The following is a 24,694-nucleotide window of genomic DNA, read 5'->3' on the forward strand; positions in this document are numbered from 1 at the left end:
CAGTGCAAAAATTTTTTAGACAATGAATACATGATTATTATTATTGTCAGGCAATCATATTAAGCCAATAAAAAAGTTCACTGAAGATACACCGGACTTACCCTTTAAAAGTTCACCCTTGGCCTGTTCTTGTTTAAATGCAATTCAACAAAATCTTGGTCTTCCAGAACATTGTTTCCAACAAGATGAACCCACACGCTGGAACTCTTTTCTGTATATGCTCCAAAAGATCAAAGAACAAAAAAATGGCTTTAGCAGCATATACATCAGAGTATGATATCTCACAACTGACAGCTCACCAACTAGATCTTGTTAACAAGCTAATATCTGCTCTTTCTCCAATTGAGGAACTAACTAATTATATTTCAACAAACACAGCATCAGTATCTCTAATCATACCCTTTATCAGAATTTTTCGGAAAAACCTACAGAACCATGATAATGTTAGTGGGATACACACAATAAAGATGGAGATGTTAAAATCCTTAAATAAAAGATATACTGTAGTTGAAAATAGTATTCGTCTTGTTATAGCCACTTACTTAGATGCAAGATTTAAAGACAAATTTTTAGTGGCAGTATTAAAAGATCTGCTGCCAAACAATTTTTAGAAGAGAAAGTGGCTGAATTATCTCAAAGTACTAAAAGCAGTGTTACTGTATTGAAGCTATTCAAGAGCCATCTTCAAAATGTCCAAGGACTGATGTCTTAGACACACTATCAGAGATTTTAGATGAAGTTGGAGCTACAATTGAGTCAGATTCTCAATCTGAAGTAGGGAAATATTTGTCTGAGCCTCTCATCCCATTTCATCAGGGTAATACGTACCTGTGGTGGTATTACAACCAAGATAGATATCCTCTTCTAACCCAGTTGGCAAGGCATTACCTTTCAGCACCACTGACATTTATTTCCTGTATCAGGTGACATATATGATGAGAAACGGAACGGGCTTGCTCCTGAGAAAGCTGAAGTATTGATGTTTATTAAGTGAGACTTTCATCTTATTAATGGAAATTACAGTTCTAGTTTTTGGTTTTATTGTTTTTCTTTTTTTGATAAAACAAATTGAAACTATATCATACAGTAATATCGGATCGGCTATTTGCATTGGCAGATACTGATAACTGATTACCAGCTATCAGTATATCGGCAAATGAAGCCTATTCGTGCAACACTAGATTGGTACACAACACTAAATCCTTTATTCTCATGCCTTGTTATGTAATAGCACAAATTTTAAAATTGGGATCATTAGCTTGCATTATTATAAGCATGCAACTGCAAGAAAAATCATGATACCACACTTTGGTGAATTTTTTTGTTAGCTATTCTGAGCCTTTTTTGCAGTTGCATGCTTAGAATAGGCCATGCAGCTAATGATTACAATTTTAAAATTTGTGCTATTACATTACAAGGCATGAGAATAAAGTATCATTTCCCCCTATAAAGGAATGGAGTTATCTGCTTTTGATCCTACTATGACGTCACGTTTGGCCACACCCACTGACAGGAAGTAACATTGCAGGAAGCAAAGTGTCAAAATATTCTTGACTTTGTAGGCTCATATATCTCAGTTAATAATTATTTTTAGACAGTGGGATAATTATCCACTCTTGTTATTATGGTTAGGTAATCATATTAAGACCATAAAATAAAAATGTTAAATTTGGGTAAATTAGATACTCTTTAAATGTCGATGTTTTCATTGCATTGTATAAGCATCAATTCCTTTAATAGTGTATCTTTCAAAATGCACTCCACTCGAGCAGATGTACATGTACATGTATTGACAAAAAATTAATGAGATTTTGAGCTCATGTACGTACATGTAATTACCAAATTAGTACAATTGTACATTTTGTTTACTATTTGTACTAATTATAATTAGTTATAAATAGAGATATACCGATAATCGGATCGGCGTATCGGATATTTGCTTATCAGCCTGTTTTTATAGTATCAGTTATCAGTTTCTTTGCATGCAGATATAGCTACACATCAATGGTCATATGCATGAGAATAAAGAGTTAATTAATTATTTTTAAGATATTATGAGCATAAAAATATCAAAATGATTCTATAACTGGGACTACTTAAAAATTAGTCAAGGTACTAAATTAGGAAGTGTATAAATCACATTGTACATCTGTAAATCTGTGCCTAAAAGGTAGGAAGTAAAGTATCAGATTGGTATTGGTATCGGCCAGTATTGGCTATGTTGCATGTATATTGGAATATCAGCTAAAACCCATATCGGTACATCTCTAGTTATAAATAACAGTACTAAAATGGACACCGACATGTCCTTAACTTGCAGTTATTCGATGCTGAATAGACCACAAAATCTGTCATTTTCTGATGTGCATTAATTGGAAAGCCTATTGCATGGGGCATGCTTTTTGTTGGAGCTTAATTTGTACTTGTACAGTACATGTGTATGGACAAAAATGGTGTCTGTTATATAGAATAGAGAGGTTCTTTTACACTACACATTATTTCAGAAAGGTTTGACTGTAGTTAAATGACAGTAATAATTCATGTAGTTCTTGACTGTGACTTAATTTTCTTTACATTGTATTTTTATTTATTGCTTTTTTACCAATAAATAAATCTTTTAATTTTTACATGTGTAGGTTGTTTTTGATGGTTTGTTTGGTGACATTTCTAATGCTAAACTACAACTACTCTCAATGGAATTTATCCTGTCTATTATTAATAAGTATGTTGACTGACCTCTAAATTGTATTTTAATACCTCCATTAATATTAACCCTTGCAAATTTAACTTCATTACCGTATAAGATGATTTGTTGGCGGGAGTTTTTTTGGCGGTTTTGTGATGGCTAGCTTATTGGCAGATTTAATATTGGCGGTTTCCGACAATTTAATTATATCCCCACCCTTAGGCAGAGTTTTACTTAAGCGGTTGTGGTTCGTGGAGAACATTATCGAGAAAGACTGTACCTTTTCTGGAAGATTGTATTCTTTATCACCTGGTTTAGACACTGGCTTAAAGAAACATAGTAAAGCCATGTTAGCTAGCTGCTTTTAACCATGCTTTTAACTAAAATTAATGAGGGTGTGGTCACACGCATGAATGGAATTATTTCTTGCGGATTTTATTTTGGCGTTTTTATATAAATCCATCGATCCGCCAATATTAAATCCTTGTCAACATTTCATTTTATACGGTAGTTCTTGTTACAGTAAATTTACTTATGTATATGTACATTAAGTGTCCTATAAATGGCTAATTAGCTGCAATATTGAATATAAATTGATAATGTACATTTACATGTAGCCAAAATGAGAGTTCATTTGAATGCAACTGGGCTTTAAATTATAAAAGTTTCTTTAAGGTACATGTACTAGGTACATGTTCATACAAATGTACTGTATTTGCTCGATTAAATGCCCTGGTGTTTATTTCTTAACAGGAAAAAAATCAGGTAAAAAAAACAAGAAAGCCTATAGTGGATTAGAACCCACAACCTTCAAGCATTCCAAACATGTACTCCAACAGTTAGGCTATCCGGCACAATCTAAATCCTAAGGCACATATACTGGGTAAAATATGCGTATCTATAGTTAGAAAATATTTAGCTTGGGCGTTTATTTAAGCAGGGCATTTATTCGAGCAAATACGGTGCATGCATGTATAATGTATGTATGTACATATACTCTATTTGTAGTGTCTGTTACGTATCCATTTAAAAAAATTATATGAATGTATGCATGCTACATGTACATGTACATGTACATGTACATAGTCATTTTATTGCCTTTTAAAGTGACTTTCCTACTTTTTCCCTTCATCTCTCTCCCTCCATTTTATGATGCCAGGTGTTTATCAACAAGGCTCACAGTAATGGCTCCATTATTGTTAACTGCATTATACAAGATTATTGATAACAATGACTTAAAGGTATAATAATATTACCCTAGAAGAATGTAAAACATTAAATAGCTTTGCCTCCTAGCCGCACAATCACCACAAAGATTGCATGTATATGTAGATGTACTGTACATTGTAGGTTAAATACATGTAGTTAGATTAATGGTTTGTCCATACAGATGTACTTCATTTCGAAGGACTTCTCCCATAAATAAATATAGCTAGACTATACAAGTACATGTATGTATGTTGTACATGTATTTGGGCAAAGCCCACTAAGATGAGTAGAGTTTATTTATTTGTATGTCTGTATACACGTACATGTTCCTTGTCTCCTCTGCCAAGGGACCTGCAACTAAGAAAAATCTCATACACTTCCTAAATAATCCAAAAAATCCACTAGAAAATCCAATAATCCTACAAAAAAATCTAATAATTTGCAAAAATCCAGCAATAGTACAGATAATCCAAGTGATAGTTCACAAATAATCCAAAATCCAAGCAATATTCCAGTTAGAATATCCAGAAATTTACTGACAGTTGTTTATTGACTATAATTAATAGTTAGTTGAAATAAATAATGGTTAATTAACTTTAATAACATGGTGGCTGCTAGTTATTAAGTGCAATAACTATTAACAAGAGTGGATAATTATTTAGGGAGAGTGTCTAACGTGCCTATAATCTGTGATACCACAGTGCGTATGTTTACATAGCAATGATAGCATGGTGATTAGCACCAAGTAGGCATTCTTGCGTCCTTATATTCCTTCCAAGTCAGAAAGCTGCAAATAATAAATAGCCAACCATTAGAAGAACATATTCCTGTGTGCTCCTCCTTGTTTCTCGCACTACATGATCCTCAGAGTGGAGATATACATGTAAGTCTTAAAGTTGCCTGCATGCTTCAAGCGCCATTTTATTAACCACACCCATAATTTTGAAGATTACTGGAATTATCTCCGTATACTTGCAAAAAACGGATGTAAACATACGCGCTGTGGTATCACAGAATATAGGCAGGTTAGTTCACTCTCCCTAAATAATTATCCACTCTTCCTATTAATAATAATCCAATAATCCATAAAGCAATCCAATAATCCATAAAGCAATCCAATAATCCACTAAAATCTTGGTGGATTTTTAATCTTATATACTTTTGGAGACAGTTGCGGACTCCTCGATATCTGCACGTGCCTATTGCCTAGCAATGCACTAAATTCTAAATTTCAATATTTCATTGAAAGTAGGAGTTGCTGAAAGAAAGTAAAATGGCAATCAGCACACAGAAATTAGAAGTCATAATTTCCTACTTGCTACCAACAAGATAAGGCAAACACACCATCCAAGGACTTATAAGATAGATGATACATGTAACATGATACATAGCATAGGCGGCGGAACATAATTTTTTTTGAGGGCTGAACATCAGTTAAGTTATTGTTGGATTTTGAGTGGCTTTCTTTGCCTTTTTCTCTAAATAAAACGAAGAAATGATGACTGCAGGTCTAGTTGTACTGGTATAAGTTAGTTTTATTCAAAGTTGCAGGGGCTGTGCCTCTTCTGTTTTAAGATTAGGGGGTTATGAAAGAAAAACAAATACATGTATGTCGCCTTTGTCACTGACAGCCTTTTTTATCTCATGGCTATTTAAAAGTCAGTGTAGCAAGGCTTAGATCAACAAACAAGTCAGGATTCTTCTAGCAGTAACATAAGGTAGAGAATCTGCTTGTTCAGCAGCTACTAATCTACGTAGCTGAGCCCTTTAATTTTTACATTGTTTATAGTATTATAATTATTATCATTTTAGGATAATAAATTAATTGTGAGTGCATTCAGTGGATTGAGTTGTTTATCTAAGTAAGAAGATGCAGTACATGTACATGTATTATACACTAACCTCATGCTGCATACATTGTATTGTTTTTATTTCTAACATCCCCTATCATATGTAACATAATTATTTATACATCACTGTCATTCTCTCTCTTTTACTCTACTTGTAAATTATGCACACTTACATTTACTGTTGGATACTTTTTTTGAGAGCTTTAAATTTTCTGGATTTTGCAATTTTTTTAAGAGTTGCGAAAATCAAATTAATATGGTATAAGATGCCACATGGTGTAAATTCACAAAAATTAAATCTGCAAAATAAAAATCCACAAAATTTACAGCCCTTGAAAAAATGTGCCGTACGGCAATTATCTTTTTTTTTCTTTTATTCATTAGAAAGGCTCCTCATATTTTGAGAAAAGATGCCAAGCATTTGTATAGACTTTTTGAAGAGTTGGAGAAAGTAAGCTAACTGACATTTATTCATTTATTTATTATTTTGTTTAAAAGGAGACCAATAAGGATAATAGACTAGTAATACAAGAGTGTATTAATAGTGTCAGTGGTGTGTATGTTAATGAAACTAATGAGAAAAATGTAACATTGTTGGAGTCAATATTGCTGACGCATATTAATAGAGTAAGAAATACGTAATTATTGTACATGTGTAGTCATATTTTCTGTTTTCATCGGTCTCTCCTCCAGAAATTGGTTCAATCTAGGAAAGCAGCAGCTTTCTGTGCTCATTCATTGTTTCCATTTTCTCACTTTCCTTCTCGTTATGTTAGTTTAATTGCTTGTGGTGATTCACAGCTGGAGGTCAGAGAAGAAGGTCTTAATGGACTTCGCCCAAGACAGCTTGAATCTAATCCGCAGTTTCCTCCATTTGCTAATGTTATACAATACATTAGTTCAAGGGTAATGATGCAGTGTGTGTGTGTTTGTGTCTTGTATGTAGTCTTTATTAAAGCCTAGCTGTCTCATGGAGAAATATGCCTACATGTATGTCAAGTGTAGGGAAACCCTCAAATAGAAGCCTTCATGTACTTGTATGCGTAGAAAATATAAGCTTGGCTCTTTATTTAACATTTTGAAACACATTTTGTGTAACTAAATTACTGAAATTGCTGTGCTTATACATGTACATGTAACTATAATACCTAACTGTACTTGGACAATGTTATACTGTAGGTTGATTCAATACTGTCCAGTGATCAATGTTATGTGATTGGCAGTACCAAACTACCTTATACTCCACTAGCTATGAAGCACATCCTATTGTTCTGCTATCATTCTCTCCTGTATTCATGTGGACACGATGGATGGACAGTAACTGATATTTGTAATATTGATATAACACAGCCCATTGATAAGGAGGCTATGAGGAAGGTATCTGATTTCTTATCAATTATGGAATTTTTGAAAAATGATGTTCTACAAAAATATTTGGAATTAATAAGAATGTCATTGCTGCCACAATCAGGTATAATATGCATATATTACTTGTAGAAAACAAATTAACACAGCATAGTACATGTCAAATAAAGACACAAAAAAGTAGTAACAATTTCATGCACAACAAATAAAAATACAATGTACATAATGTATGTTTAAGAATACATGGACATACATGTATGTATTTAGATAAATAAAAAACATTAAAAATGGAAAAATAATAGGATTGAATTGAAAAAAGTAAGGTTACAAGAGAGTACTTGCAAATTGGAGTGGTAAGAAATCCTACACCACTGCATGAAGACTGTTACCCAAAAGCACAGCAGTTATCCTCACAGCCAACTATGATAGCACTATGAAGCCTTTATTTTTCATGCAGTGGTGTAGGATGTCTTACCACACCACTTTGCAAGTACCCTCTTGTTTCCTTACTTTTTCCCAATTCAATCCTACTATTTTTCCATTTTTAATGTTCTTTATTTACTTGTTTCTATTCTTTTTTCTTAATGTAATAAATTACATTCTGTTATGATTGTGTGGTTAGGTGAATTATATTCATGCTGATCACATACGCATAAATGAAAATGGCGTCAAACCACAAATCCACACAGTGTCTGCACTCTGCAGCTGGATTTTGTCTTCCTTTTTTCTTCTTTTTGAAACTATACCTTTGTAGTCCTTGACCCAAGCACAAAGGACCAATGTAAAAGCGAACTTGAGCAGTTCTCTGGCTTAAAAGATTATTGTGGAGATAGAAGAAAGATTGAAAGAAGAAGAAAAAGTCTGAAAAATTTTTGCAGAAATTTGAATTTGGGCCTGTTCTCCACAAATGCTCCTGCTACATTACAGTCCACTTTAAAGGTACCAGGAGAATCACTCGGTGAAGGAGAGCTCATCTGAATCATTTATAAGGCTGTACAACGCAAGATAAAAGATCTAATTATAAGTGCTTTAAAATCATAAAAACAGCCGTCATCTTGAACAATCAACCTCAATCCTACATATAGGCTACCGCCTATGTAATATTATACACATACATGTATGTACATACAGTACATATATAGAAGGGAGAAAAAGATTGAGTTGATGAGACACATGCCCTTCAGCAAGAGCAAGGTCCATGCAGAGAGTTAAGAGTGCATGGGCTTGTCATATAATGACCTGGCGCCTCTCAGGTACACAATAGAAGATCTTAGAAGTGAGAATGATAAATGGCATCGGATCTAACAGAGAACATTATTATATGATTTTTGACATTTATCCGAGAGAAGTGAGGCAAGTCTTTTATAAAAAATGTTGGCAATAGGACCAATGCCGCTGGAAGTGGAGAATATTAATGGGGTGAATGAACCATAGCAGATTCTCTTTTTGTAATGTCTTTTCTCCATCTCGTATGACCTATGGCATGTCTTCAAAGTAGATTTGTTGTAGGAAGCTGCATGTTCTTTATGTCCGAAAGTTTTTACTGTAACTTAGTTTTACAAGATAAAGAATTTGCAATAATTGGATCACTCATATAATTGTGACTGTTGTTTTATTGTTATATCTACAGATTATGATGTTGCTACTGTTGGTATATATTCACTATTGCAGTTAATTCTATTATCTGAGCCAATTGCAGAAACTTTTATGAAAGACATCAAAAACATCAAAGTACAAATGTTTACTGATAATATTTTTATTAATTTTATTATTAGCAATTGGCTAGTTATCCAAGGTCAAACACTAAGCAAGGAGCTGCTCGAATAATTGGATATTTGTCATCTAAAATGGAGTATAATGAGTTATTAATATTAATACAGGATAGCCTGGATGACACGCAATTTCCTGTTAGCAATAAATGTACATTGTACTTGTATGTACATTGTACTTGTATGTACATTGTACATATGCATACATGTACATGTACAACATTTTGTACAAATCTTTTATGATGACAAATTTTGTAGACTTCATTTAAATATTTTTTAAATTAATATATAATATACATGTATGTACATTTATTTGACTGAGTAATAAAAATTTGTGTCTAAAAACACCCCCGTTTTGGCTTAGTGTTTCAACCCCTGTGTACATGTACATGGGGCAGTATGCTTTGTACATGTATGTGTATTTTATCTCCACAACTGCACTTGGCATTCAGTCTTCTTTGCAGGCCATGCACCTTGTTTAAATAACTACATGTACTTGTACTTATGAATCTAGTATGTTAGTAAATTGATTTTATGATTATTATGTCTGTAAATGTGTATATTACCATTAGCAATTATACTTACAAATAAATTATTTTTTTATTAATAGTTGTATGTACAACAGCAGAAAGGTATCATTGTACTAGGTCAAGTTTGTGCATCAAGTTTGAAAAGACTCTCAACATTACCAAGCAATTTCATTATTATTATTGAAAAAATAATATCTAAAATATGTAAGTCATTTTTTTCTGCTTTTTTTGTTTTCTGTTACAACCCATAGTTACAATATAGGGATACATGTACATTGTGATACATTGCAGGTCGAAATTAATGTACAAAATAATGTTGATATTGGTAAAATAGAATTAACATGTACATGTAATTTGTGATTAATTTAATTGGGTTAAAGCATACATGTATGCATGTAATAAAGTCTAATGGTGTGACATCAATGATTATTTACTGATTGCCACTTAGTATGAGCTCCTCTGAGACAGCTAGAGGATTGTGGCCTGAATGATGGCCAATAGTATCTTTATTTGTAACGATCCAGTTATTTGTAGTACTTTAACCTTTATGCTAAGTGAGAGAAAGGTGGTCTGCAAGGCACAGAATTATTGTTCACGTTATTAATTGCTACTGTCATTGTTATTATTGTTATTATTTTATTGTGTAGTGTCATTTTTTAACAGTCTTGATTCTGATATTATCTTCACTGCCATTGACTCTATTGGAGAGATAGTTAGGTCGGGACCATTGCCTTTTCCTGACTCAGTATCAGAATTGGAATTGGAATCAAATTCAAAATCAGACTTAGTATCAGATATCAAAGTGTCATTGACTAAAGAGTTTATCTTTGATAAAGTTGTTGAAAGAATGGAAGACAGTGTTGATGAAAATACTGTGGTAACGTTTATGACATACATGTAATTACTGTACTTATACCATACATGTATATCTGGTAATTTTTGTCAGTATTTAATTTTCAATATTTAATTTTTAATGGCTTAATGCAAGATTGAAGTTCATGAAATGTTACTTATTTGTAAGTTTTGTGTCCCATTTTTTTTGAAATACCACTTATCCTGTCAAGATACATGTATATCACTATCATCATAAAATGGCTCTACTTTTTTAAAGTATTTCTCTCATACAGATGACAGAAAGTCTAATCAGTATGGTACCTTCTCAAACAAAAGTTCTTCTGTAGGATACGATATTAATTTTCGAACAAGAATCACTTTGCAATTGTAAAAATACATTAATTTTTCTGTCTGTAAATTTTCTCAATTACCAGATATACGGTATATTAAATAAAAAATAAATTTAGTGGTTGCAGGAATTTTGTACTTTAACATTTGTACATACATGTAAATGTCTCGTCTTGCTGAATGAATAAATTAGCTTGTTTCATGAAATTTGATCCACAGGTGCCTAGTTTGAAACATTTCCTTAAGTATTTGTCCATGAAATGTAAATGTACATTATACACGTACATGTGTAAGTGATATCTTAGTATTTATGAAGCAATAGACTGTATAGAGATTTACCTGTACGTCTCTCCTTCTTTTTTGTTATTTATGATATTGTTTCTTCTACTCTCTTGTCTCTATTTCTCTTACTTGTCTTCTGCACTCTATTTTCTGTTGTGTTTCTTGTATATTCATGTACAATGTAGTTACGGGACAAATGTTCGCATACAATTGGTTTTTTCTCATTGGGTGATCCTTCATTTCCATACAAGGATAAAGCTCTGAAGACCTTAATACAGTACAGGGAGCAGTCACATGTTGATGTCAGTTTCTCAATTGGTGAAGGACTCTCATGTATTGCAGCTGGAGTTTATTGTGAATTGTATCGCAATCCTTGGGATTACAGACCTTCTCCTTTATCCCTCCCTCTCCCTACGCCCTCTGATGACATATTTAATAAAACTATAAATATTGTCATCGATGAATATGGGTATAATTCATCACCAAGAGTAAGACAGGTACAGTACATAATGATTGTACATAGCATAATCTGCAGTGCTTAATGAATTAATGTGTTTGTTCAGTTATTATCAATAGTGTTTTAGCTAGTAATTTGGAGTGTTTAAATTGTGTGAATTAACTCTAAAAGAGGTTTCAGTATCAAAATTTTCATGCTGCTACAGAGCCCCATCAAATTAGAAACTAGCAAGTTTTTGCTTTGTCAAATTCACCAAAATTTAACCATAACAACTTTACTAGCATCATATTATAAATGAATATGTATGGTACTGGACATGTGTTGCATTAACTTTAAATGTACTTATAGCTGATAAATTTTTATTAGGCTGCTTGTATTTGGACGCTATCATTATTGAAGTATTGTAAATCTTATCCATCATTTCAGGTAATAATACAATTCATTGTAATTATTGGGGCGAGCCTCAGCGAGCCCCATATAGACAATACGAGTATGTCTGTCCGTTTGTACACATGCATACGTCATCCCTATTTATGCATATGAAAAATTTTCCACTTTTTAATAACCTATTTTATTGAAAACTTGTGTTGTCACAGTGAACTAAAATGGCGGCTATCAAGTGGGAAATTTCTCTTGAGCTTGGGCCGTGTTAGATGAACAAACTGTCAGTAAGATAGACAGTAAACTCATGTCCAAAGACTTTCTAGCAACAAAAGGTTGGAAAGGTAGATTTACAGTATTATTGCCCTTGATATAAAAGAATGAAAAATGTAATGAAAAAACTTGCATGTTGCTCTGCTATGCGGTGTCATTTCTTCTTCTCTAGCGCAGATGTACGGTCTTCTTCATAGTTTGATTTGTTCAGTGACTGCTTCTGACATACTTTAGTGCTATCAGCAAGATAACTTTAATTGCTTTAATTGAGATACTTTTGCATTTTAACTACATGTACTTCAGATCCAGCTACTGTAGTTACTACTTTGCAGCTTGCTCATAGATCAAGATCATGCATCATTATTATGGCTTGCTGAGGCTCCTTTAAATGTTTTACGTTCTTCTAGTTTGTTATTGTCATTTTTTTATATTATTGTTATACTCATATATTAGGAGCAGTTACCAAGATTTCAACATGTATTTTTGAGTTATTTATCTGAAACTAACGGTCAGTGTAGTACTTCTGCTATGAAAGAAGAAGGAAATAGATATGTGTATAATGTTATTTTTGTATATGTGCATTGTAGATGTATTACAGGAAGTTGCTTCAAGAGGACTAGGTCTATTGTATGAATTTTCTGATGCACAACGTAAAGAACAATTATTGCAATATCTTGTTAATACACTGATGGAAGGGAAAGGGTCAGTTCTGTGCAGCTAGAAATTTTGCAAAAAAATAAAAAATAAAGTTTTGCAAGTTTGTAAATTCATTAAAAAGAATTTTCTACCCCACTAAAATTATACCATATAGCTTGAAATTTTCATGGTTTTTGTGGTTGTGGGGCTTCCCACAAAATTTAGATGCAGAAAATCATTGAATTGCCATCCCCTTACAGGCTATGTAAACTGTCAACCACGAAAATTAAACCATGAGTTGCCCCACTAGGAGCAAACCATGAAAATATATACCCACGAAAATTTCAAGCTATACAGTAACTAACAAAACCACAAAATTTTAATCCACAAATTAAAATTTTTTTTTCAAGGATTTGTAGAATTTTTTGTGTCAAATATTAATAATCATTGTTAGTATCTTTACCGTATATTCATTTTTTGTGATTAGAATGAATGTTCCAGTTAGTGGTGATACTGAAATATTTTCACCTTCAATGAAATTAGGAAAGACACCAGAAGGGTAAGAGTATAAAAGTAACCTTATGACCATGATATTGCAGATTTTAAAGACATGTACACGTACTGTAGGTACTGTAAGATCAAAGTGATCAATAGGTGTACACGTAACCACAGGTACATGTATATGTAGTTCACAATAAAGATAATGAGATAGTACCATTGTAGCTTGAAAGTATTAGCATGTTGACCTTTAACCCTCGATGTCTGCCCTTGGTTTTGCATCAAGGAAATATCTCTAGGCTTGGGTCTTTCATTATACTGATGCTCACCTCAAAACCGTGGTTTACAAATAAATAAAAAACATTAAAAATGGAAAAGTAGTAGGATTAAATTGGAAAAAAGTAAAAAAACAAGAGGGTACTTGCAAACTGGTGATGTAAGAAATCCTACACCACTGCATGAAGAATATTACCCAAAAGCATTGTATTTGCAGAGTACCTGATAGATACTGAACTATACATGAAGCCATGTCTTTCATGCAATGGTGTAGGATTTCTTACATCACCAGTTTTCAAGTACCCTCTTGTTTTTTTTTTCCAATTTAATCCTACTACTTTTTCATTTTTAATGTTTTTTATTTACTTGTTTCCATTCTTTTTTCTTAAATTTATTATTACATTCTGTTATGATTGTGTGGTTAGGTTAATCATTTCATGCTGATCACGTATGCATAAATTAAAATGGCGTCAAACCACAAACCCACACAGTGTCTGCAGCTGGATTTTGGCTTCCATTTTGTTCTCTGTCCTTGCTTCTTTTTGAAACTACTTGTCCAGTCCTTGACCCAAGCACAAAGGAATGATGTAAAAGCCAACTCGAGCGGTTCCCTGGTTTAAAAGATTTCCGTGTTGATAGAAGAAAGATGAAAGAAAGAAGAAGAAAAAGTCTGAAGAATTTTGTAGAAATTTGAATTTGGGCCTGTTCTCCAGAAATGCTCCCGCTATATTACAGTCCACTTTAAAGATACCAGGAGAATTGCTCAGTGAAGGAGAGCTCATCAAAGCCATTTATAAGGCTGTACAACATAAGATAAAAGAGTTTTAAGTGTTTGAAAATCATAAAAACGGCCGCTATCTTGAAAAACCAACCTCAACCTACATATAGGCTACCGCCTATATAATAAGTACAATATAGTTACTGTAAGATCAAAGGTGCCCAAAGTTTTACATGACTGCATGATATACACCTGAAAGATTTAAGGCAAGTACATGTATATACAATTATGCAAGAGTGGATAAATAATTATCCACTCTTGATTTATGATATAGAAGATCAAGTATATGATATTCACAAAGTAGTATACAATGGCTGCCTGAAGGAAAATCCTTGTCTCCTGAAGGTCTTACACAGAAGAAGAGAATTGTCTTCTTTTTTTAACCATTGTTTAATCATTTGCTAGCACTTTTGCTAGCAATCAGACATGGGGTAATAGTAATAGATAATAGTAATAGTAATAGTAAAGATTACATGTTTTAAAGTAATTGTAATAGTAATAGTAATGGAGGAATCAAAAAACCAAGTAATAGTAATTGTAATAGTAGGAGATAGTTAAGTAATAGTAATATAATAGTAATCGTACATATTGTAATACATTATTGTACAAGTATTCAATGTACATGTACAGGTACATGTATGTGCATTCAAGTCTGTCTGCTCTGACAAAAGCTTCATCTGCTCCAATGGAACGATTATTCAGTATGGGAGGGAAATTTTTTAGACCGGAACAATGCAGACTTTCTCATACTGTTTTTGAGAAACTTATAAGTGTAAAGTGTAATGGTCATTTGCTTTAAAGAGAATTGATTTGAAATTATAATGTAATCGTAATATAATTAGATTACATTTAGTCATGCATATGCAGTAATAGTAATAGTAATAATGAAATTAGTGAAGTAATAGTAATAGTAATATATTACATTTACATCTACTAAACATGTAATTGTAATAGTAATAGAATTTTTTTCTAGTTAATAGTAATAGTAATATATTACTTTCTAATGTAATTGACCCCATGTCTGCTAGCAATTGGGCCCAAAACAACTTCGTTTCATGTAGATTTGTTGTGGCTGTGTCTTATATCAATACACCCCGCAAAACCATAGTTTGTAATACACAGTACATGTACATGTACATCAAACTTTAATGCACTTTACTGTGTTTATTTTCACTACTTGTACATGTACCTGCATTTTGTGCCCACTACACATAAATGTACAATTGTACATACATGTACATTTATTTACATGTAGGTCTGGTTTATCAACATATAAGGAATTATGTTCATTGGCTAGTGATCTGAATAAACCCGATCTCGTTTATAAATTTATGAGTTTAGCCAATCATCACGCTATATGGAACTCAAAAAAGGTAATTACATGTACATGTAATAGCACCCTATTTTAAATTTAGTAAATTTTACCTCAAGGTGGATGATGACAATTTTCTCTTGTAAAGTTTTAAAGTTGCTCAAAAATTGGGCCAAAGTCCCTAATCAACATGTACATGTATATGTAGTACAGAGTTTGTTGGTCAAACTGTGTTAAAATTTACCAGGGGGAAAATTATTTTTTTATATATACGTATTTTAGTTGCTCAAAATTGAACCAGTCTCTGTTGCTGAAACTTTATTGAAAATAGCTGTAATGATGCCCTTTTTATTACATTTTCTAATTCACATACGACTTATGTCGTGTTGAAAGTTTAAGCTGATTTCAGAATTATTGAACTTTACATTTGAATGATTTGATCGAAATTTAAGACATGCCTAACTCTCTGCACTATTGTACAAGTCTTTGGCAAAACTTCATCAGCAATATACACATGTACATGTATGTTGTTTAGAAAGTTTGAGCTAATTCCAATCAAGATTAAAATTTTTATGAATTTTTGACATTGCTCCAGCTAAAAATTAAAGACTCTGTCATATTTGTTATACTTTTAATTACTTTATTATTACTTAATAGGGTGCTGCATTTAGTGTGTCCAGTATAGTGCGAGAAGCAAGGGACCAGTTAAAGCCTTACTTGAATATATTAGTACCTCGTTTATTTATTTATAAGTATGACCCAATTACATCAGTTCAAGTGGCTATGAGCAACATATGGAAAATTATATCATTTGATAATAATAAAATTGTGAGATAATAATAATCATTTACATGCATGTATACTGTACATTATGTGTAATAATAGATTGATGAATATTATGAAGAAATACTGAAAGAAATTTGTAGTAATGTTAATAGCAGTCAGTGGAGGAATAGAGAATCAAGGTGTTGTCATTGTTTTTTATTTAATTATTGTTATTGGTGTTTTAGCTGTTCAGGATTAAGAGATTTTTTAAGTGTCAATATTAAAGAATCTGTAATCATTGAATACTTATCTGAACTGTGGAAATTATTGTTGAAAGTATTAGATGACATTAAAGTTAGTAATAATAGTAATTAACATATATGTATATCAGAAGTTGAAGCAGTTTCTGGAATCCTGCATTTCTAAAAATTAAAAAACTTTTTGATTACCCTAATTGCCAAAGTGGCAATTTTAATTTTAATGATTCAGCAAAAGACCTTTTGATTCAAAAAGTAACCAATGTAATGTATTTATGTTTTATAAATATTATTTTACTAGGAAACTGTTCGTAAATCTGCTGAGTCAGCAGCTAAGACACTTTTAAGTGTCACTGTTCGTCTATGTGATGGAAGTGGTACAGTTGCTACCACAACCGTAGAATGTGTGTTACCTATATTTGTGAATAATGGTACATCCCATCCTTCACATGATGTAAGAGGACTATGGTTAGTCCTTTGTTATCCATCCATTCACTTAACTTATGTCTTTGTTTAAATAGCTTGTTGAGTTTGATTAGAGTTATTGAAAAAGCTGTAAGTACATGTATATGTAGTACTGTCATACTGATGTACTGTTATACATATGCCTGTATTACTTTAGGGTTTATTACTGAAGCCACATATTTCAATGATAATACCATTATTATTAAAATCAATAAGCTCACTTGAGCCTCAGGTAAATAATTTATTAATTACATGTACATGTAGTGCTGTGTCCATGCTCAATGAAAAATGGCACAAAATTAGTAATTAACTGTCCAGTCAGTGTCCATAAACAAATTTATGCCAAATATTGCTCTATCATCTTTAATTGTAGGTGCATGTATAGTTGCATTTGCATATACATGTACATGTACATTACTACTGAAATTTTGCCTTCTTTCTTATAGATATTAAATACAGTTAGTCTTCAGTTAAATGGTATAGATTCATCAAATAATGTACAAGAGAAGTTAGACAGTATTAGAACAAAACTGTCAAAATCATCACCGTTACTAGAAGCAATTAAGCTAGTAAGGAATAAGTGCATGTACATGTAATTGTTGAATGTACACATGCAGTACATGTACAATGTACATGTACTTGCACACGTACAAGTACAGTATATGGAATGCATGTACCTTGTGAGCTATAGTCACCCCTACAAATACAGCTAAAGTGACTAATGAAGAAGGTTTAGATTTAAAGGTTTATTACAGGAATTGTTCCTTTAAGATGAACGACAGTATTATTGTCTCCTTTTATTGTACAGTATTGGACAATAAAGTATGTATACATTTACATGTTCTTTAATTCTTAAATAGTTTTACATCAAAGTTTTTGACACCTCAGTTCTTCCTGTAAATACATGTATAATTTAGCAATGATAACAAGACTGTTTTTATCCATTTTGAATGCATATCAATTATTTATTATTATTTTTTTGTTTTTGTTATTGTTATAATGTTATTGTTATTATTATTATGATTTTTCTCTTTGTGTAGTGTGTTCCTCATATTGATAAAAATGTTCTAGTGAGTTTAATTCCTCCACTTAATGATATTATTAGAAGTGGAGTTGGAGTTACCACCAAAGTAATAATTTCAATAATTAAATGTACTATACTCTACATGTACCTGTGCTTTAGTTATGATCTCTGGTAAAAATTTTAAAGCTAGTATTTCATAGCCTTTTAGAAACATTTAATTTCTAGTTATAATTTTTTAATAATTATTGTTATTTTTTCCTTAAAGGTATCTACTGCTGATTTTGTCATTGACCTGTGTCGTCACTCACAAGATGATCTATTTCCTTATGCTGGTAACAACCACTAATACGTGCACTTTATTGACAAAATTTATTATTGTGTACATTTACTGTATGATTTCTACAAAGTCAAATTTTGTATGTCCATCACTTAGGCAAAAGTAGAATTAAATTCAAATATTTTTGAATGAGCATGGTACTTGTCAGTATACATGTACAAAGTTTACTCTTTACATGTCTAGTGTTTAGTAACTAAGGAAATGAATGTGCTTTTTAGTTGTATTTTTTTTAATTTGTTAGGTAAATTGTTAGGTGGATTGTTGTCTGGCATCACTGACACTAGTATCACAGTATGCAAGAGTTATGCTAAAGCCATTGGATATGTCATTAAAGTCTGTAATGTTTATGTATGTACATTGTACATGTACATTTACTGTAGGTTGCCAAGGAAACAAGTATTACGAAACTAGTAGAAAAACTGAAAAATATGTATTTAGAAAAGGGAGGTCAGTGCATCTACATGAATTATTATTTATTCTTATTTTTATGATCTTTATTACTTCATAGATAGTTTGCCAGTTGCTTATGCACTACATGAGATGTCTTTAAGGAGTTCTGACATAATTAAAAATTATTTAATTGATGTGGTACCACTGGTGTTCTTAGCAATGCATGTTGTTGTTAATAATGAAGGTATGAGAAGTACACATAGAATAATAGTATTAATAGTAATAACATGTATAATAATAAAGATTCCTTGAAGTACAATACATGTGCATGTATGCATGCAATTGTTATATTATAAAAAATTAAGCTGATTTTAAGTTCAACTGCACTATAATTTGTAAGTTGCTTCAAAATTTGGCCAAAGTACATGTACATGTAGACATACCTAGGGTCTATTACAAAACTCAATTACAATTATGCATTCAGTTACACTCCTTTTGTAAAATTATACTCAATTACAATTACAATTACAATTACACCATAATAGTGTAATTTCAATTACAGTTTGATATACATGTATTGCAACAACATACTTCATAGTGCTTACACTGTGCTTTAAAATTTACATCAGGTACATGTAGTTATTTTGATACTTTGATAGTACATTAAGAACATTTCTTTTTGTATCTGTACATTCTGTACAAGTAGTTAGTTAACTCAAATATAATTGAAATTTCAATTACATAAGTTAATTAAAGCTCAATTACAATTACAATTACGTAATTGTGATTTTAATTGACCCTTTAATTACAGTATTGCAATTGTAATTGACCCCTTGTCTGCATGTACACGTACATGTACATTACATGCATTTACATTTACATGTATCATGCCAGTTGACAAATTAGATTATGCATCAAAAAGTTATACTTTTTGTTATTAGATCCCAATAGTGAAGTAATGTCAAATTTATGGAACTCAACATGGCAAGAAATTGTTCCAAGTAATCTGATTTCTTATACATGTGTACATCTCTCTCAATGTATTTTGTCTTATATGTCTCTTATTTCTTTTCTCTCCTCACTCTCTTTTTCTCCCTGTACTAAAATCTACACTTTATTCTTTTTAGGCACATCAACTGCTATTAGATTATATATGAAGGAAATATTGGACTTTGTTTGTCCTTCCTTGTCATCACAATCCTGGGATTTGAAGAGACAAGCTGCTAAAGCAATTGCAACCATTGCTGAAAATACAAGTCAGTGTTTAACATTATTAATAATACTGTATAGCAGGATATTATTGTGGGGATATGCTTTTTAAATCTAGTTTACATACAGCTTGTAGGGGGGTATGGTCATAGATATTATACATGGAACAGGATTGGAAACAAGGATCACATGAGCACATTATACATTGAAACCAACCTAGTTTGCTGGGAACTGGTTAATTCATGGTTATTAAGAGTGAAATTTGAATTCCGTAATGGAGATGAATGGGAATTATAAAAAATACTTTGTGGGTCTTTCTAGACAATACCCGGTGGTTTTATGACAAATTATCTAGCTCTATAGCTACTTCTTAACATCCTACGGTGGACTAGCTAAGATGTTTGTTATGGTGTGCATCTGTTAGTTTGAGAGTAATGGCATCCTGGCTTAAGATCCCTTTGTTTTAGCATGCCATAACTTTTTGAAACATTGATTTAAGCACTAATAGATGCCTTATTCCACTAATTGCCTTTGAGAGATAGCTATAAAGGCTCCTACTAGCCTGCTTTGTCGTCCGATGTATTTGCTAGAGTCCCGCAAAGTATCTCTATAGAGATACTTTGCTATTCATCTCCATTACGGTCATCAGTTCCTGGCAAACTAGGTTGGTTCAATGCATAAGGCGCTCACGTGAACCTGTTTCCAATCCTGTTCTGTGTATAATATTTATGGTATATAGTACTGTATTTCCTTGAGTAAGAGCATACATTGTACATTTAGAAATGAAGTTACGTAAAATCAACAAAAAGGCAATGATCCCTTAACCTTGGGATTTTGAATAGCAGTTAGGCTATTTAGAGCAATTTACATGTATATCTAAATGCTATTTTTGAGAAGAGGCAAAATTATAATAGGAATGTTTGATCTAAATAGGATTAGAGATTTTTGTTTGTTTTAAAGCATGCCACGTTGCACACATGGCATTAAGGAAACTTCTTTATTTATAAAAAAATATTTGTTCCACAAGGAATGAAAACAAAAAGAATGATATTAAACTTTGACTGAATATACCTGTTGGGCACTATTATATTCATAGATATTGTACACAGAATAGGATTGGAAATGGCTCACGTGAGTGCATTATGCATTAATTGAAACCAACCTAGTTTGCTGGGAACTGGTTAATTAAGATTGAGTGTAATGGAGACAAATGGAAACTGCTAATAATACTTTGTGAACTCTAGCAACTGCATCAAATGACGAAGCAGGCTTGTAGGAGCCTTTAATGCTGCCTCTTAAGGGTCTTTAGTGAAATAAGGTATTTATTAGTGCTTATACATGTATGTAGCCAAAACAAAGAGATCTTAAGCCAGGACACCATTACTCTCAAAATATTAGATATGCACTATGACCAACTTCTTTGTGCTCTGTAGGATGTCAATAAGTAACCATAGAGCTAGATACTTTGTTTTAAAGCTGTCACGTATAGTCTTGAGAGTGCAAGAAAGTATTTTTAACAATCGATCTTCATTACGAAATTCAAATTTCTTTCTTAATAACCATGAATTAATGAGTTACTGCAAACTAGGTTGATGTCAGTGCATAATACGCTCACAAGGAGGGCCTTTATTCAAGGAAATGAATATTTTTTGGGTTCAAACTTTATGGTACATGTAATTTACACATTGTGCACAAGCTAAAACCTCAAAACCTTGAAAATAAAGTTTCACAAAAGTGATACACTATTTATTATTAATATTATTATTCTGTTGTTCTTCAGATGCTGAGCTGGACTCATCAAATTTATCAATTATATTGTTGTCATTAATGGAGTCATTAAAAGGACGACTCTGGGATGGGAAGCATAGTTTATTGCAGTCCATGAAAGCTGTTTGTGTCTTGTGTAAGGATAGTATCATGACATTGGATAATCCACAGCCTTTGCAGGTATTAAAGTACATGTACTTGTTGGGTGTGCACATGCATGGAAATGCATTTACATGTTTGTATCACAAAATTGAAAATTTTTTGAGTCATTTTTGATGAATCACATGTACTAATCTTCTAATTTACATTACATGTTTTTGCCAAATTTTAAATTTATTACTTAAAAAGATATTAAAAGTTGATTTTAGTTATGAAACAATAAAGATTGTGTGAACAAGATTGAAATTTAAAATTGAAAGAAGCAATAATTATTATTTCTGTGTTTGCACTGTGTACATTATGAATAGTAATTTAGCTTTTGAGCATCTTTTTTTTTATTTAAAAATCTACATCTTAACTATTTCTTATTTTTATTATTATAGATTGTGGAGTGTTTGTTGTCTCAGTGTAAAAAACAAGATGTATTATACAAAATGATTGCAGTTACTGCCACTGGAGAAGTTATTGAATCACTTGAAGTTAATGCTTTTAGTGATATTTATGAGTTAATTACAACTGAGATACTTGATATTGATCAGGATCAACTACATGATACTGATTCTAACACTGTATTTGATTTGAAATCTGCAGCGTTTGAAGCACTTGGTCGTTCGTGGCCTAGAGGAGTCCAGTCAACGCAAATAAAATTCCTGCACACAGTTTGCAGTATTTTATCTCAAAGAATGAAGAAAAACACATGGAAAATACAGTGCTCAATTTTAAAATCATTGAATATTATTTTCAAAAGGTAATGCATGTATATTTGTAAAATTTTTATTTGTAATAATGATAGGACTACTGTTATGCTGTCAAGTGAATGTGTTGAGCTATTTAATAATGAATTGTTATTATCAATAGCTGATTGTATTAGTAAGTGTATATTCATTATTATTGCTTTGTTTTAAATTAAAAACATTAATGATATAATATTTAAAATTGTTTTTGATTTCAGAGAATAGACGATATTTATCAGTCAGAAAGGAATCAGTTTATTGTCTTCTTCAAATTGTCAGTTACTTGAAAGGTATTAGGACAATGTGATAGTATTGATTTATTGTGAGCTACATACATGTGCAAATGTACATGTATAATGTGGAAGCTAAATAAAATTAATGTAGAAATAAAAATTTTAAAAAGAGCTTTGTGAAGCCCATAATTTTGGCTATATTCAAAGTACTAGAATAGTGTGAAACATTAAGTGACTTCGCCCCCTTGCCATGCACAGTAAAGATGAACAGTTACAGTACATTTACAATTGTGCATGTACAAACATGCTTACAAACAGTTCTAAATCAGTAAGAGCCTTGCTTAATTATTTTTTATGTTTGCTAAATTTTATAAAGACTCAAGTAGTATAATGAAAACTTAAGAAGTTTTCACAAGAGCACTGTCATTTTGCTCAAAATTTGAATGCTTAAATTTTTTAATTTTTAATTTGATAATTTGAATGGTGAATACTGTTATAAACGATTTATTATGATTTCAGTGTTTCTGTGTAGCTTCATTTCAATAAACAGTCAGTTAAAGTATTTTTATCATTTTTAGTTCATAATGTGTTGAATGAGGTGCATGAAGACAATGTTACACAATTATATGAATCGTTAATGATGATTACTGATCCTGAAATACAAGACACTGGAATTAAAATTATCAAAATAATTGGACGTTAATAATTATTGTGATCTTTATTTTAACATGATTATGCTAAGAAAAAAATTTCCTGATTAAATTTGTGGGTGTGGCGGATGTGGGTCGAGCTATGTTTCTGTTCAAGATGTCTAAAGTCCCAGCTCTGAAGAGTGAATAGAAGGTCTAAAACTTGTACTGTATATGTACGGCAAGAAAGGGACAAAGAAAGATTGGCAAAAGAGGCAGAATTTAGCAAGAGATGGATCAAAATAAAGAGCTACAGGAATTAAAATCAGGTCAGTGACATGACCAACCTTGCACAATTCAAAAAAACCCGAGGGGTCCGAAACGGCCTCCAAAAGTGTACCAGATTTAAAATCCACTAAAATTTTGACTGGATATTTGGATTTTTTTGGATTGTTGGATTTTTGGATTTTTTTCTTGGATTTTTTAATCATATAACATTAATAAAATAGTATCCGCCATGTTATTGAAGTTAACTGACCATTAGTTATCTTAATTAACTATTGATAATGGTTAGTTAACTATTAATGATGGTCAATTAACTATTACAAATTACCACCCATTTAATAATAGCAGTTAATTAACTATTTTTAATGGTTAATAAATCACAGACAGTAAATCTTTGAATATTGTGACTGGATTTCCTTGGATTTTTTTGGATTACTGATTGGATTTTTGGATTATTGCAAGGATTTTCTGGATTACTGGTGGATTTCTGTGGATTATTGAATTTTTATTGGATTATTGGATTCTTTTACTGGATTTTTTGATTTTTTGGAAAGTGTACCAGATTTTTCTTCGTTGCGGACCCCTCAAAAAAACCTCAGGACATAAGACACAGTGAAAGGCAAGCCCTAGGAGTTCGACACAGGCTCAAATTTTATACGGAATGTTTGGATTACTGGATTGCAGATAGTATACTACAGTACAAAAAATGCTTGTATAACTCCAAATGCTGCCTAAAATTCTTTAAATCTTTGATTCCGAGTCTTAAATTCCTCTGAATTCTATTTGGATTCCAAAAAGTGTGTACTTAATGCCAACTTGTGTCAAACCATGCAGGCAAGCCTAAATGTATAAATAAAAAACATTAAAAATTGGAAAATAGTAGGATTGAATTGGAAAAAGTAAGGAAACAAGAGGGTACTTGCAAACTGGTGTGGTAAGAAATCCTACACCACTGC

General features: G+C 31.9%; 2 protein-coding genes across 2 annotated transcripts in view; both read left to right on the top strand.

The window, feature by feature from the left end:
• The window catches only part of LOC100636827 (proteasome-associated protein ECM29 homolog), a 30,476-nt gene extending 6,890 nt beyond the window's left edge, over positions 1–23,586 (top strand). The window contains exons 3-38 of the mRNA XM_019995522.1: positions 2,637–2,722; positions 3,846–3,927; positions 5,708–5,757; positions 6,130–6,196; positions 6,244–6,372; positions 6,439–6,651; positions 6,925–7,216; positions 8,741–8,841; positions 8,886–9,017; positions 9,490–9,613; positions 10,057–10,286; positions 11,059–11,370; positions 11,697–11,756; positions 12,438–12,492; positions 12,572–12,686; positions 13,108–13,179; positions 15,428–15,545; positions 16,142–16,312; positions 16,370–16,449; positions 16,495–16,603; positions 16,808–16,974; positions 17,028–17,061; positions 17,129–17,203; positions 17,418–17,540; positions 18,012–18,101; positions 18,261–18,327; positions 18,574–18,665; positions 18,713–18,779; positions 18,841–18,966; positions 19,664–19,723; positions 19,850–19,978; positions 21,712–21,878; positions 22,241–22,605; positions 22,651–22,727; positions 22,810–22,881; positions 23,403–23,586. Of these exons, the coding sequence (XP_019851081.1) occupies positions 2,637–2,722; positions 3,846–3,927; positions 5,708–5,757; positions 6,130–6,196; positions 6,244–6,372; positions 6,439–6,651; positions 6,925–7,216; positions 8,741–8,841; positions 8,886–9,017; positions 9,490–9,613; positions 10,057–10,286; positions 11,059–11,370; positions 11,697–11,756; positions 12,438–12,492; positions 12,572–12,686; positions 13,108–13,179; positions 15,428–15,545; positions 16,142–16,312; positions 16,370–16,449; positions 16,495–16,603; positions 16,808–16,974; positions 17,028–17,061; positions 17,129–17,203; positions 17,418–17,540; positions 18,012–18,101; positions 18,261–18,327; positions 18,574–18,665; positions 18,713–18,779; positions 18,841–18,966; positions 19,664–19,723; positions 19,850–19,978; positions 21,712–21,878; positions 22,241–22,605; positions 22,651–22,727; positions 22,810–22,881; positions 23,403–23,527 (4,434 nt within the window). The 3' untranslated portion in view covers positions 23,528–23,586. The remainder of the gene's footprint in view (positions 1–2,636; positions 2,723–3,845; positions 3,928–5,707; positions 5,758–6,129; positions 6,197–6,243; positions 6,373–6,438; positions 6,652–6,924; positions 7,217–8,740; positions 8,842–8,885; positions 9,018–9,489; positions 9,614–10,056; positions 10,287–11,058; positions 11,371–11,696; positions 11,757–12,437; positions 12,493–12,571; positions 12,687–13,107; positions 13,180–15,427; positions 15,546–16,141; positions 16,313–16,369; positions 16,450–16,494; positions 16,604–16,807; positions 16,975–17,027; positions 17,062–17,128; positions 17,204–17,417; positions 17,541–18,011; positions 18,102–18,260; positions 18,328–18,573; positions 18,666–18,712; positions 18,780–18,840; positions 18,967–19,663; positions 19,724–19,849; positions 19,979–21,711; positions 21,879–22,240; positions 22,606–22,650; positions 22,728–22,809; positions 22,882–23,402) is intronic.
• A 23-nt stretch (positions 23,587–23,609) lies between these two features.
• LOC100635815 (uncharacterized) overlaps positions 23,610–24,694 on the top strand; it is a 5,920-nt gene continuing 4,835 nt past the window's right edge. The window contains exon 1 of the mRNA XM_003385970.3: positions 23,610–23,782. Coding sequence (XP_003386018.1) covers positions 23,746–23,782 — 37 coding nt within the window. The 5' untranslated portion in view covers positions 23,610–23,745. The remainder of the gene's footprint in view (positions 23,783–24,694) is intronic.

The sequence above is a fragment of the Amphimedon queenslandica genome, unplaced genomic scaffold (assembly GCF_000090795.2).
Source record: "Amphimedon queenslandica unplaced genomic scaffold, v1.1 AMPQUscaffold_13440, whole genome shotgun sequence".
Lineage (NCBI taxonomy): Eukaryota > Metazoa > Porifera > Demospongiae > Haplosclerida > Niphatidae > Amphimedon > Amphimedon queenslandica.